The 13,676-nt window shown below is 40.8% G+C and overlaps 1 protein-coding gene across 3 annotated transcripts in view; it reads right to left on the bottom strand.

The window, feature by feature from the left end:
* The window catches only part of ccdc146 (coiled-coil domain containing 146), a 68,088-nt gene that overhangs the window by 22,524 nt on the left and 31,888 nt on the right, over positions 1–13,676 (bottom strand). For all 3 annotated transcript variants that reach the window (XM_082511549.1, XM_082511548.1, XM_082511550.1), the window contains 6 exons: positions 8,253–8,349; positions 7,163–7,255; positions 6,117–6,284; positions 5,458–5,546; positions 3,994–4,158; positions 3,783–3,858 (listed from right to left, as the gene is read on the bottom strand). In XM_082511549.1, the coding sequence (XP_082367675.1) occupies positions 3,783–3,858; positions 3,994–4,158; positions 5,458–5,546; positions 6,117–6,284; positions 7,163–7,255; positions 8,253–8,349 (688 nt within the window). The remainder of the gene's footprint in view (positions 1–3,782; positions 3,859–3,993; positions 4,159–5,457; positions 5,547–6,116; positions 6,285–7,162; positions 7,256–8,252; positions 8,350–13,676) is intronic.

Raw genomic sequence — 13,676 nt, forward strand, 5'->3', positions numbered from 1 at the left:
AAAACGGCTGGAATGTTTGACTTTTGGAAGTGACGGGACAAGCTGGCAAAATGAAGCTAAATAACAGGTGGTGCACACAATTGGAGCGAAATCTAACAAAAACAAACAGGGAAGACCAGAACAAAGACCAGAAGTAAGACTAACCGAAAAGCTAAAAAACCCCAGGTCATTTTTAAAAGCACATCACTGTTATCCACTGGTCATCACTCATCAAACTCAAAGCCAGCTCTGCGATGAAGGTTTTTTGGGCCAGAGGTATCACAAAACACAGACGTGATTTTATGTTTTTAACTGAAACTTGGTTGGACCAAAGTAACAGTGGAGCTGTTCTCATCGAGACGACCCCTCCTAACTACAGTTTTATCAGTGAGGCCAGGGTGAGCAGGAGAGGAGGAGGGGTTGCTGTCTTATTTAATGAATCATTTCAATGTAAGCAGCTATCTCCTGGAAGTTTTCAGTCTTTTGAATATGTGGCTTTACAGCTGAAGGCCCCATCCAAAGTTGTGTTTCTTAATGTTTACAGGCCTCCCAAATACTGCACAGTCTTTTTTAATGACCTCAGTGAACTGCTGTCTGTGATCTGTGTTGATTTCCACTGTGTAATTATTGTTGGGGATTTTAACATCCATGTCGACAACCCTCAGGACAAAGGGACTAAAGACCTGAGTAACACTCTGGGCAACTTTGGGCTGACTCAGCATGTAACAGAGGCCACACATAATAGAGGACACACTCTTGACCTACTGATCTCCAAGGGCCTGAGCAAAGAGAGTGTAGGAAAGCTGAGCGCAGATGGAGAAAAACAAATCTCCAGGTTCATTATGACATCTATAAAGAGAAACTTCACAATTATAATTTACAACTGAGGAGTGCAAGAAGGTCCTACTTCTCTGACATCATCACTAAAAACAGCCATAATGCTCGGGTCTTATTTTCTACAGTTGACAGGCTAACAAACCCTCCTGTGCCAGTAGCAGCTGAACTTCATTCGACCATGGCCTGCAATGACTTTGCCAAATTCTTCACAGAAAAAATCCAAAAGATTAGACAAGCAATTGGTACATCAACAGCAGATCCAGAATATGTACTGTGTTCACCGAAAAACTGTTTAAACACCATCAAACAGTTTCACCCTATTAACAGCAAAGACCTGAAGACATCTTAGGTCAACTGAACTCCTCCTCTTGCTGTTTAGATGTCCTGCCAACAAGTTTTTTCAAAAAGGTCTCAAAGACTTTAGAGTCAGACCTGTTACAGATCGTCAACTTTTCTTTAATGTCAGGTGTGTTTCCGGAACCACTAAAAACTGCTGTAATCAAACCTATACTGAAAAAGGACAATCTTGACAAGACACAAATGAACAACTACAGGCCGATCTCAAATCTCCCACTTTTAAGTAAGATCATTGAAAAAGCAGTTTCTCAACAGTTCAATTACTTCTTAAAACAGAATAACTGCTATGATGCCTTCCAGTCAGGTTTTAGACAGAACCACAGCACTGAAACCGCTCTGACCAAAGTGTTTAATGACATATGTCTGAATACAGACAGTGGAAAAATGTCAGTCCTAGTTTTACTGGATCTCAGTGCAGCATTTGACACAGTTGACCACCACAACATATTACTCAAACGACTGGAGAACTGGGCAGGTCTTTCAGGAACTGTACTAAACTGGTTCAAAACATACTTAGAAAACAGGAAATACTTTGTATCAATAGGTAACTTCACATCTGAGCAGACTAGTATCACATGTGGCGTTCCCCAAGGTTCCATCTTGGGACCCCCTCTGTTTAACATCTACATGCTCCCACTGGCACAGATTATAAACAACAACAAAATAAACTACCACAGCTATGCAGATGACACACAAATATATATCACAATGTCACCAAGAGACCGAGGCCCTGTACAGACTCTTGGTAAATGCATTTAGGAAATTAATGACTGGTTGTGCCACAATTTTCTCCAGCTAAACAAAAACAAAACTGAAGTAATAGTCTTTGGCGCCAAAGAAAAACGATTACAGGTCACCAGAGAACTTCAATCTATACATCTAAAAACCACAAACCAGGCGAGAAATCTGGGTGTAGTGATGGATGCAGACCTAAACTTAGAAAAACACATTAAGACAATAACAAAGTCAGCTTACTATCACCTCAAGAATATATCAAGGATAAAAGATCTGATGTCTCAACAGGACCTGGAAAAACTAGTCCATGCATTCATCTTTAGTAGGCTTGATTACTGTAACAGCATCTTTACAGGTCTACCTAAAAAATCAGTCAGACAACTACAGCTCATTCAGAACTCTGCTGCTCGAGTCCTCACTAAGACCAAAAAAGTGGACCACATCAGTCCAGCTCTGAGGTCCTTACACTGGCTGCCTGTCCGTCAGAGGATAGACTTTAAAGTTCTGATGCTGGTCTATAAAGCTCTGAATGGTTTAGGACCAAAATACATCAGTGACCTCCTGACCCAGTATGAACCTTCCAGATCCCTCAGGTCATCTGGATCCGGTCTTTTATCAGTTCCCAGAGTCAGAACCAAACACAGAGAAGCTACATTCAGCTTTTATGCTCCATATATCTGGAACAAACTCCCAGAAAGCCTCAGATCAGCTGAAACACTCAGTTTATTTAAATCCAGGTTGAAGACTCACCTGTTCTCAGCTGCATTTAAATAAAGCACCAAATCCACACTTTTAAGCTTAAATTTCAAAACTAACATTTTAACTACTGATTTTATCTATTTCTGATTTTATCTGTTTTGATTTTATATACTGTTTTGTTTGTTTGTTAATTAGTTTGTTTGTTTTAATCAATTTTAAATCATGCTTTTTATTTGTTTTTGTTTCTAATGTCTCTGTAAAGCACTTTGAATCACCTTGTTGTTGAATTGTGCTATACAAAAAAACTTGCCTTGCCTTGCCTAGCACTGAAAGAATCCTGAATCTAAATCTGTGGGAGAATTCTTCAACAGCAAAGATGGTACAAGTATAACATCCAGGAGAGGAACCTTCTTAAAATGTCATTTGGGTAATCAAAGTCAGGAATCTTTTCACGTTTTTTGTGGGCAGGGATAGCTCAGTAGGTAGAGTGGTCGCCCCATGATCGGAAGGTTGGGGTTCGAATCCGCTGAACGGCTACCCTGACCTACCCCTGAGCAAGGTACTGTCCGTAACCCTTCACCGAGTTTTTTTGATTCCTCAGAGGCAGCCGATGGAAGACAAAACACTGCTCCCTAGACCATTTAACACTTTATTTCACTTTCACAATACTTCTAGAAGGGAGATGCGTCCTGCAAGACACGTTGCCGTGGATCTCAAAATGGTGACGGGCACCTGACAGTTTTATTACCAGGAACCTTTTCTAGTCTAAACAACAGCATTTCAGTAAGTTTCCACTACAAGTTTCCACTACTATCTACTGCTCTACAGGCAAACATGGGTGAGAGTCTACGACTGAAGGACACCTATTCTAATGCCTTTATTATTCAGGGCTGTGTCCACTTAACACTACACTATATGATTATATGGCAGTTTGATTAATATGAGATTAATATATGGCACAGTAATAAAGCACTTCAGGTAAGATCATTCTAACAACAGTGATAAACAAAAAAAACCCCCACACGTTTTACTATAAAATGCTACCAATGAGTTCACCCCTGTCTTATTTGTGTCTGTACACAACTTTGGATGTCTCGCAGCTCATTTAATGTTTGTTTAAACTGTCTAAATTGTGATACTGCCATACTCCAAAGGGTGTGTGTGTGTCTGTGAACCTTGGAAATGTCATTGCGTAGCTTGTCCCTTGTTTTCGAAGTATTAGAGATCTTCATACGAGCCTTTGAGAGTCCTCTGAAATAGACGTATATAAAGGGAAAAAGATAATAATTACACACAGAAACTCAATAAAACATAACTCGTTGCACACAGCTTGACATTTTAACTGCTATTATAGTATTTGGTTATGACCACATATCCTAAACACACCTGTCCTTGTTGATGGCAATGGTTCGCTGGATTTCCGATTCATTTTCCAGGACCTTAATCTGCTCCGTCAATTCTGTGATTGTCTGTGAGGCCATCTGTTTCAGCTTGACATACTTTTTCTTCTCTTCCATAACCATATCGGACAGCTTAGAGTACTGTAATATTCTGACGAGGTAACAAAACACAGATTAGTAATGAACACATTATTTATCTACAACACAAACTCCCAATCCAGAACAACTTCTTTACACGTTACACTAATGCTTTGTATTTATACTTCTTAGACTTTTAGGTCTATGTGCACTTGCTAAATCATCAACAGATGCTATACTCCTAACAGAGTAATCTTAATATCAGTGACTCATATTCATTACAAGTGATCAGTGGATCACAAAATTATGAAAGAACCAAAGTCTCACAGGGTTTAAAATGCATCTAAGACGTGTGTGCTGTGACGAACGACGGCTAAATGTGAGAACAGAGAGGAGATACACTGTCTGATTCCATGTCAAGTGCAACCACTTCAAACTGAACTCTGCTGCTTTGACCTTAATGAATGCATTGTTTAAAAATCTGCTTTTATACTGGGTGGTGCTTTATGCATTAGTCTGTGTCTGAACACTGAAGTATGACCAATTAGAAAGAAATGGTTTTCTACCAAGACAACATGCACAGATGTCTGAATTAATTGTGGCTGCAGATATTTTGCAGCTCAGAGGAGCCAAACATATAACATGGAATCAATTATCAGTCGTGAAAAATGGTTATATTAAAGGAATATTTCACTGAAAACCAAAATCTACATACTTGGTGTGAGTTTTGTGCTTTTGGAGACGGATATTTGCTTTAGTTAAATGGAAGTAAATGGCACTTAAAATGTCAAATTTATCCAAAACCCTTGTGGCTCGTGAATATGTGAGAGGACATGAACATTAACAGAGTCTTCCTCTGCTGAGTTGTAATGTTATCTAGCATTGTGATCCTTTTGGAGAAACACAAAGCTAGAAATAGGTAAGAACTCAAAGCATACAGAAAACTCGAATAGAGCTTGTTTTTCAGCTACTGAAGATAAAACAGAGAGAGGCCCACAAACAAGCAGCAACTAAAGATGGCTGCAGTAAAGTCCTAGCATAGTATCTCGAGGGAGGAAACCACATCTGGTGATGTCCATGAATTCTAGACTTCAGGCAGTCACTGCAAAAGTTCTGATATTTAAATTCATGCTACTTCATCCAATTACGGATGAAAAGATGGATGGATAGAGCAAAATGAGGTACACACATCAAGGATTTTGCATCAGGAAATAAAAATGTAATAAAATGCTTTTATTTCAGAGAGAGAGCCAGACAGAGACAGTAACAACAGTTTATTAAAGAAATAAACTGTTGTTATACAGTTTATTTCTGAAATTAACAACATAATTAACAACACTATAACATCTTTAAAAAAAAAAAACAGGTGCACCTGCGCTGTAGCATAGTGTTGAGCTTGTTATGGTCCATGATGATCAGGTCTTTTTCTTTGAGCTCGTGCTGGATGCGCTCGTTCAGTTGCTGTTGGAAGATTTAACATGGAACAGCATCATCATCTGCTGTGTGTATGCACGTGTGTGTGTTTGTTCCAGATATCAAACTTCCCTTGTGCCTTTAAAATAGCTTCCATTTTTAAACTGTAAGTAAATGAAGGATAAACAAAAATTCAAATGACTGATCTAACAGTCTTTGTTTTCTTTGCAATTTTTATTTTTAAGAATTTCTCATTTATTTTCGAGCTGGTTGCTGTTGATCCAGGATTTTCTTATGTACTAATTAAGAAAGAGTCGATGAATCTTTTATTAATTAAACAAAAAAAAAAAAACCGTAATAATTTATAAAATGTTTTTTCCTCAATCCCAATATCCCCAATATTATTAATGTAGAAGACAGATGCGCTCTTGCTCGCTGGTTTCTCGACTGTCATGCTAACATCCCAAAGTATCTAAAATACAAACCCACTGATTCTCACACAAGTCTAGTTGAACTGCTCTGTGTCTGCATAAATGATTATATTATGCACTAAAATGCACTAATGATGACATAAAATGTAAATAAATCTGCGTGCGTGTCTGTGGGTTTAAACTTCACCTCGACCCTGAGCAGTTCACGGTGCTTCTGGCCTCTCTCCTCTGCTTTGATTTGCGTTAAACATCTCAGGTTATGGACCTCCTCTCTGAGGCGGTTTGAGTCACTGAGCAGCTCCTGAATGACCCGATACTGCTGCTTTCTCTCGCTTTCCTCTTCAGCCGCCAATAGCTGTTTGGGAACAATTTAGGAGCCGTTCACAGTTTAAAAACACCTTAAAAACATTAAAAACCGAATGATATTATGGATCCCCGGGGCGATCACTGGAATCAATTTTCTCTTATTGTGTGTCATGAACAAAATATGTAAACAGAAATCTCATTTTGTCCCTCATTTCTTGAAATTAAGATACAAAGACATGAAAAACGACTTAGTGAGAACTTTAATAGTAAAAGTGCAAGACCCAGAAAGTGGAAAAAGCCTGAGATGTTTATTAAAACTAACTAATATTATAGCATATTATAATTAATATTATCACTCCCAGAGTAAATATGAAAATTTCTTTGATTGTTCATACTGTAGCAACCATTTGTGAATAGCAGAAATTACTCGTGTAGTTTTTTTGTCTGTTTTTTCTGTATTTAAACACTATTTATTATTTATTGTTCTACTTTTTCTAATATATCTCCAATTCTCCAAAAGTTGATTCTGTTCATCTGGACGTAGCGTTTTGTGGGAGAAACGTTTCAGTGGGCTGGTTTCAGTCATTATGCAAATGTGCTGTTTATAAGATTTGGGGAAACCTGCAGTCAGCTGAGACTGAAGAAGTCACTTGGATGAGTGACGAAACCTTTCTCCCACAAAACGCATTGAGAATGCATCAAGATATCTCCAATTTGCTTTTTCTTGCTCACACTTATTCTTGCTATAATGTGAATTTCCCCAGTGTCAGATTAATAAAGTCTATGTGGTATTTAAAGCATATCTTTTGATAGGCTGGAGACGTATCCAGGGTATACGTAGCCTCTCGCCCTACTCCAGCTCAAACTGCGACCCTGAATTCAATGAGCAGAAGAAAACGGATCGATGGTTGGCCCTTACATGCCCACCTGCTTTTCAAAGCTGACTTTGAGAGCATCAACCTCTTTCTGAAGTTCCATCCTTTGCTGAAAGCTGGCTTCTGTTTTGGGGACAGCATCTAACTGAAAATTCAGAAAATGAGAGTTTTCTTTCAGTATAAATTGGCAAGTATCCTTTGAATTGGGTTCAAATGCAATGTTCTTCAGACCACAGTGTAAAGAAAAAAAAACACCATGAGGATTGAGTCCTAATCTTCCTACACCCAATATCTAATCCGGGCAGTGAATATTCAGTCCCACAAAAAGGCTTACTAAAAAACAAACACAACAGTGTTAGATTATTTGATCTTATAACAGCGTCTCGTTTTTAGCAGTTTGATCTCCGCAGCCGCATATTTTATAAAAGTTTGGAGGGAGAAGAAGACTACATCAGTAAGTTCAAGTACTTCAAAAAAGATAATGCAATACCATAATTAAGTTTCATCTGCATACATAAAGCAATAAATATTCATTATTAGCCCTCTTGCTGGGTAAAGTTTGAGCACAACAGTATGAAAATATTAAACCCATCAATCACATCGCGTTCGATTTAAATGTGATGAATTTCTGTGGTAAAACCACAGACTCCTCCAAACAGTTCAGTTTCATTACGTGCGGCTGTTCGTGTGAGCTATTCTTGATTAGCAAACTGAGTGAATCATAATGTTCAGAAGCGTTGTTTCCTTGTTTCCTCAATGTGCAAATTCCCAGATGTGTCATATTGATTTCCTTTCATGCCATTATGTCCTTTTGAGATGTGCTGATGCATTTCCAATCAGCCGCTTGTTCCTCTTCCTTCCACTTTCTCGTTAAAAAATGCGCACATCAGAAAAATGACAGGAAGCTTGGTCTAATATAAATCAACAATTTATGTGACAATACAACACCTGTGTCAAAGCCTGGAAAATGTTCCAAATCTGTTGTTAACTCCAGTGAGAAGATGAAGAGAATCTATACAGTACTGTGAAGCTTTTAAGTCGCAATTACAGGTGTTACATGTACAAAGGAACCACAGCAATCACACTGGACACTTTAACTGCTTCACCATGTCTTCATGTGAAAGCAACATTTCACAGATCACCTTTGCCTTTAACTTCTCGTAGATATTCCGCATGTGTTCGAGCTGCTCCGTGGCTGCGGTCAATGCGTGCTCCATCCTGTTCAGGGCTTGCATCTGCCTGAGGATAAAAAACAGGCCCCTTTTAAATATTTCATTATCATGACACCGACTCTCCAACACTAAAATCTATTGTTTCACATCTAGCTAATTATAAAGCGCTGCATATGGTTTGCTGTCAAATATGATGGTTTTGAACTGTGTTTGAAATGCAGCTAAAGACTCACCTCTTGTTAAACAGCTGTTAGACTTTAAAACATTTGCACACTGATGCAGAAAAACTGTAAAACTACACCTGCCACTGCTCAAAATGATGTATTTTTTATACTTAAAGGATCTTTACTAGGGGTGCAACGATACTCGTATCGGTATTGAACCGTTCGATACAGTGCTTTCGGTTCGGTATGCATATGTATGAACAATACAAAATTTGGAATTTATTTTATCAACTTTCCTTCTGACGATGCTGTCTGTGTTGAGCGCTCAGTGAATCTGCGTTCGACTACTCCGCCTAGGCTGCACTGTAGAGCGCAGATCCACTGAGCCTTCAACACAGACAGCATTGTCAGAAGGAAGAGCGCAGGGTAGTGATGGCCCGCTTGAAGCTGACGCTCCGTGTCGAAAAAAACAACACACTGGTTCAGAAGCACTGTGTCGAGGCTTGCTTCGTTTGGCAAAAGTCACGTGACCAGTGACGTCCGAAGCTTCATTACGCACGTAACTGCTTCGGTACCTGATTCAAACAGATATAAGGAAGTGAATCATCCACGGGATTCGTGGAGTGTGTTGATGGTGACAGATAGCGACGAGGTGATCATTCCACTGACAGATATGGAGCCAGCGAGGAAGAGAGGACGTTCTGGCGTGTGGGAATATTTTGAGTTGATTTTGCTCAATTCATTTTATCTGCCGAAGTGAAAAACTTGAAATGTCCAAAATCATGTTTTCATAATGTAAATATCATTACAGCATATGACTTTAGGAACACTTCCATGTGAATTAAAGCTAATGAAGACTACAAAAATGTATTTGACACTATACGTACATGACATTGCTACACAGTTTAGAAAATCATTTTGTTTATTGTTTTTAGGTGATAGTCTGCAGGACCCAGGAATACCTGCATATCTACCAACTTGCAGTGTGGTTCCTGCACTCCACAGCCTCTTCTGTTCCATGCAAGTGGATTTTCTCCAGGGCAGGAGAAACTATTTCTAAGAAAAGAAACAGACTCAGCCAGCGCACAGTAACACTAATCCTCTTGTTAACTGTAAATAACAAAAGGGCTACCTTACATTGATCATGTTTTTACTTTGCAAGTTCTTGATTAGGGATGGGTTTTGATTATCGCTTTTCTGATTACAATCCATGCTAAATGGAATAAAGTGATATTGATTCATTAAAATCCTGTGTCGATTTGTAAATTAACGTTATTATGCCTGAAACGCCAGCATCTCAGGTTAAACCTCACAACATGTCGTCAAACACCATGCAGCTAAAACAGTAACTGGGAGCAGGTTTACGGATTCTGCATACAAACGTGAACACAGAGCGCGGACCCGACGCGTCAGAGTCAGATTTTGATGTGTCGGCGGGTCCGCGCTGTGTTTGCCTCTTTTTTTTTCGCTGGCTTCTGCAGCTGCAGGTTTCATAACTCTCTGTTTACATCTCTAATTAAGTCTCACATGTGTCAGCTTTCTTTTAATAGATACGAAATTATGGATATATACTGTTAAATGATCAGACTTGTAATATTTCTGACTGAGGCAAAACTTTCCAGATTCCAATCAAATTGAATCGGATCCTGTATCGAATCAAAATGATTCTACAAATCAGTGACGATGCAGCCGTACTCAGCTTCCTAAGCATTTTCCCTTTCCAGTTCACAATCAATCCCACCCCTAGGTCAAAAATATGTATAGGACAATTGGCCTAATCTAATATTTTGTATGAACCTGTCCAGCTGTCCAGTGATTAAACGACAAGTAGATGGAGGCAGGACTTCACAGCAGGGGCATACTCCATAATGTGCTGTGCATTATCATATGTATATTATATATATTGCTCACTTATTGTATTTACCAACATCAAGGAGTTATGAGCAAAGAAAGGCCACACCATAGTGCATGTTTAAATAGGGAAAGTTTATTGATCAAAATGTATTACGCAAATACGCATTACATTTTTTTCAGCCCCCCAATCGAGAAAACAAAACCAATTACATGTTCAAAGCAACGGAACGGTGGCCCAATATCAGAGAGAACTCCACTCTTGAGTGAGCAGTGATAATTGAGCAGTCCGTTTTATTTTGCAGATTCAAGCTGCTCTTCAAAATTTTCACCACCAGATGTCACCGGAGAGGACTGTGTTGAAAAGCTTCGAGTAATGAACCGTTTTTCAATACAAGCTTCAGTGCTTCGGAAAGCTTCATTTGGCCATCACTAGCGCAGGGCAAGCTAGCGAGACAGAAGTTAAGCTCTCCTTGCAACATGGCAAATTGAACCTCCCCCACACTCATTCAGATCTGGCGTTTGGAATTATTTTGGTTTTCATGTGATGTATGACCCTGAAGTTAAGCGCGTCATGGAGTAAAGTAAAACAGTATGTTGGATGTGCCACACAATGCTCAATTACATGGGTGGGAACTAGTGGCAGTTAACTCGTTAACGTGTTGGCCGTCCAACCCCACGCAGGGGTAGCTCGTTAACGGAGATTTGCCGTGTTGTGGCGTTAACGTCATCTCAACGAGATTAACGCTGACAGCACTAGTGGGAACACAACGAATATGACTGCACATTTACTCCGACATCATCCTAGTGCAAAGACAAGTGGAAGCAGACAAAAACAACAAGCATGCATGCTACAAACTTTACCCGAGTCATTTAGACAGCCGTTAGCACATGATTCTCCTTATGGGGACCTGATATGTTTAATATTGTGGCGAGCTCAGACAAGGAGGAGACGGAGGTGTCGTTTGGTCTTGCTTCCCGTGAGCTAGCCAGGGAGCACAGCCGTTTATTGACATCTGCAGAAGAACACTGCTAACTGCTCAGCGCGGCAACCGCACAGCAACAACAACACACAGAGCGCCCTCTGACCTCGGAAGGACACACCGTCGCAGTGAGAAGGCGTCACCCGTCACTATGGCAACATAAACAAAACATAACTGTACAAACAGAACCCCAAACAGCCCTGACCCGCTACACAGCCTCCACCTAAGGGGTCAGTTGTCCCCGACGACCCCATTGCCCCACACATAGTCCTGCACATGTCCAGGTGCCTTCTTTTGGCGCACCGGCCGGTCACGACCGACGGGGGAAAAGTCACTCGGGTCAGAACATGGGGTGCCACCATCATCCCATTTCTGACACCAATGTGGCGAGCTCAGACAACGAGGAGACGGAGGTGTCGTTTGGTCTTGCTTCCCGTGAGCTAGCCAGGGAGCACAGCCGTTTATTGACATCTGCAGAAGAACACTGCCGCTAGCTAACTGCTCAGCGCGGCAACCGCACAGCAACAACAACAACAACACACAAGGCGCCCTCTGACCTCGGAAGGACACACCGTCGCAGTGAGAAGGCGTCACCCGTCACTATGGCAACATAAACAAAACATAACTGTACAAACAGAACCCCGAACAGCCCTGACCCGCTACAATATGCTGCTGAGAATATAGCCCAGAAGAAGCGTATAGTATAGCTTTTATTTTGGAAAGAGCCATTTCTCTGTAATAAACTCTCTTTTCCAAAGATGAGTGATTCCTCAATCAGATACAGGTGTTACCGCGCCAGATCCGCGGCCCCGAACCGTAGTAAGGAAACCTCTGGCAGTTACTTGAAGGTTCCGTAACTGACTCGTAGCCGGCAACAGCTTACTATACAGGTCAACTCCGCTAGCAAAAAGATCGAAGGAGGCGTAGGAAACTGCTTCACCGAACTTTATTTCTTCTCTAAGGCACGAACACCGCGTACAGTGGGCTGAAACAGTTTACTCACAGCGAGCATCGCCGACACAACTCTGGCTGTCGAGGGAGTTATTATATTCTTTTTATTTATTTTCTTTTCGTCTCTTCTGTAGCTAACCGTTACTTTTCCCCTGCTCCGCTCTCTCTCTTCACACACACACACACACACACACACACACACACACACACACACACACACACACACCAGGCAGTCCCGCTACACACATCCCGAATACATTTCCCATCAGGCTTCATCCTTAAAGGGCCATGCCTGTAACACAGGGCTTGCAAAATCGCTAGCCCGACGTCCCGGGGCTAGCGATTTTTCCAGTCGTACTACCAAAATCTATCTCTGCCCTGCCCGTCGGGCTATTGTAGGAAGGAAAATATATGTCAATGCTTTTGCATTCTTTCGGAAATGTAGCTGGGTAATCATGTCATTGCCATCGGTGAGCCACTGTCAATATGTGACATATTCAAATCGTGTTTGAATTTGCGCTTGTTTTTTGCTTTCACTTTGCAATCGTGCGAACTGTGTATAGAGAGCGACAGTACTGATTGGTGAGTGATGATAATTTGCCACCAATTCCTCTGACATCGTCTTATCAATCGTTAGCTTACTATGCAAACATGACAAGTGAAATCTCCCTGCAGCAAGCTTAAACATGTGAGAGGTTGATCGCGCAGAGAATCGCTGACCGTTATATTTTAGTTCTGCTGAGCCAAATAAGAGAGGTCAGGGTGAAGAAGTGACAGCCAAAGAAAAGCTTACCACAAAACGGAAAAGTTATGACAAATCAGACTATAAGGCAAAAAGAAAGTGCAGCTTTATGGTTTCATGGACAAAAGAATTTCTGTGGCTGCAATATGACGAGCTATATAACCGGGGCTGCACATAAGTGGTCCGCAGGTGCGCATTCGCTGTCAAAAAAAAAAACAAAAAAACAACGTGCACAAGATATGAAGTTGCAACGCCTGTTTGCATACATAAGATTTTCTGGAGGAGGATAGACATTTGTTTAAAACTCTTAAAGATGTCGAAGAAGCTCCTTTAAGCAATTACTTTGGTGTTCCTGCAGCTCCAAAGAAATGTCAGAAGGAGTCCGAACCACAAAAGAAGCGCGTATTCTCAGAAAAGTGGTTGCAGGAGGTGAGCTGGCTTCAAACAAATGATGAACGCACAGAGATGTGGTGCAGAATGTGCCGTGAAAATCCCACTCTAGCGGACAAAAACAGTGCTTTTTATATAGACGCAATCGCGCGTTGCAACTTCTTACCTGGTGCGCCTCTTTTATTTTGACAGCGAATGCGCACATGCGGACCACTTATGTGCACCCGTGTAAATAACATAATGTTCTGCCGGGTGTGTTGTTGGTTTTCTCTCGATTTCTGAGTCGACAAGCGCCTTTGTTACTGGGACCAGT

Source organism: Aulonocara stuartgranti (genome assembly GCF_965226115.1).
Source record: "Aulonocara stuartgranti genome assembly, chromosome: 17".
Taxonomy (NCBI): domain Eukaryota; kingdom Metazoa; phylum Chordata; class Actinopteri; order Cichliformes; family Cichlidae; genus Aulonocara; species Aulonocara stuartgranti.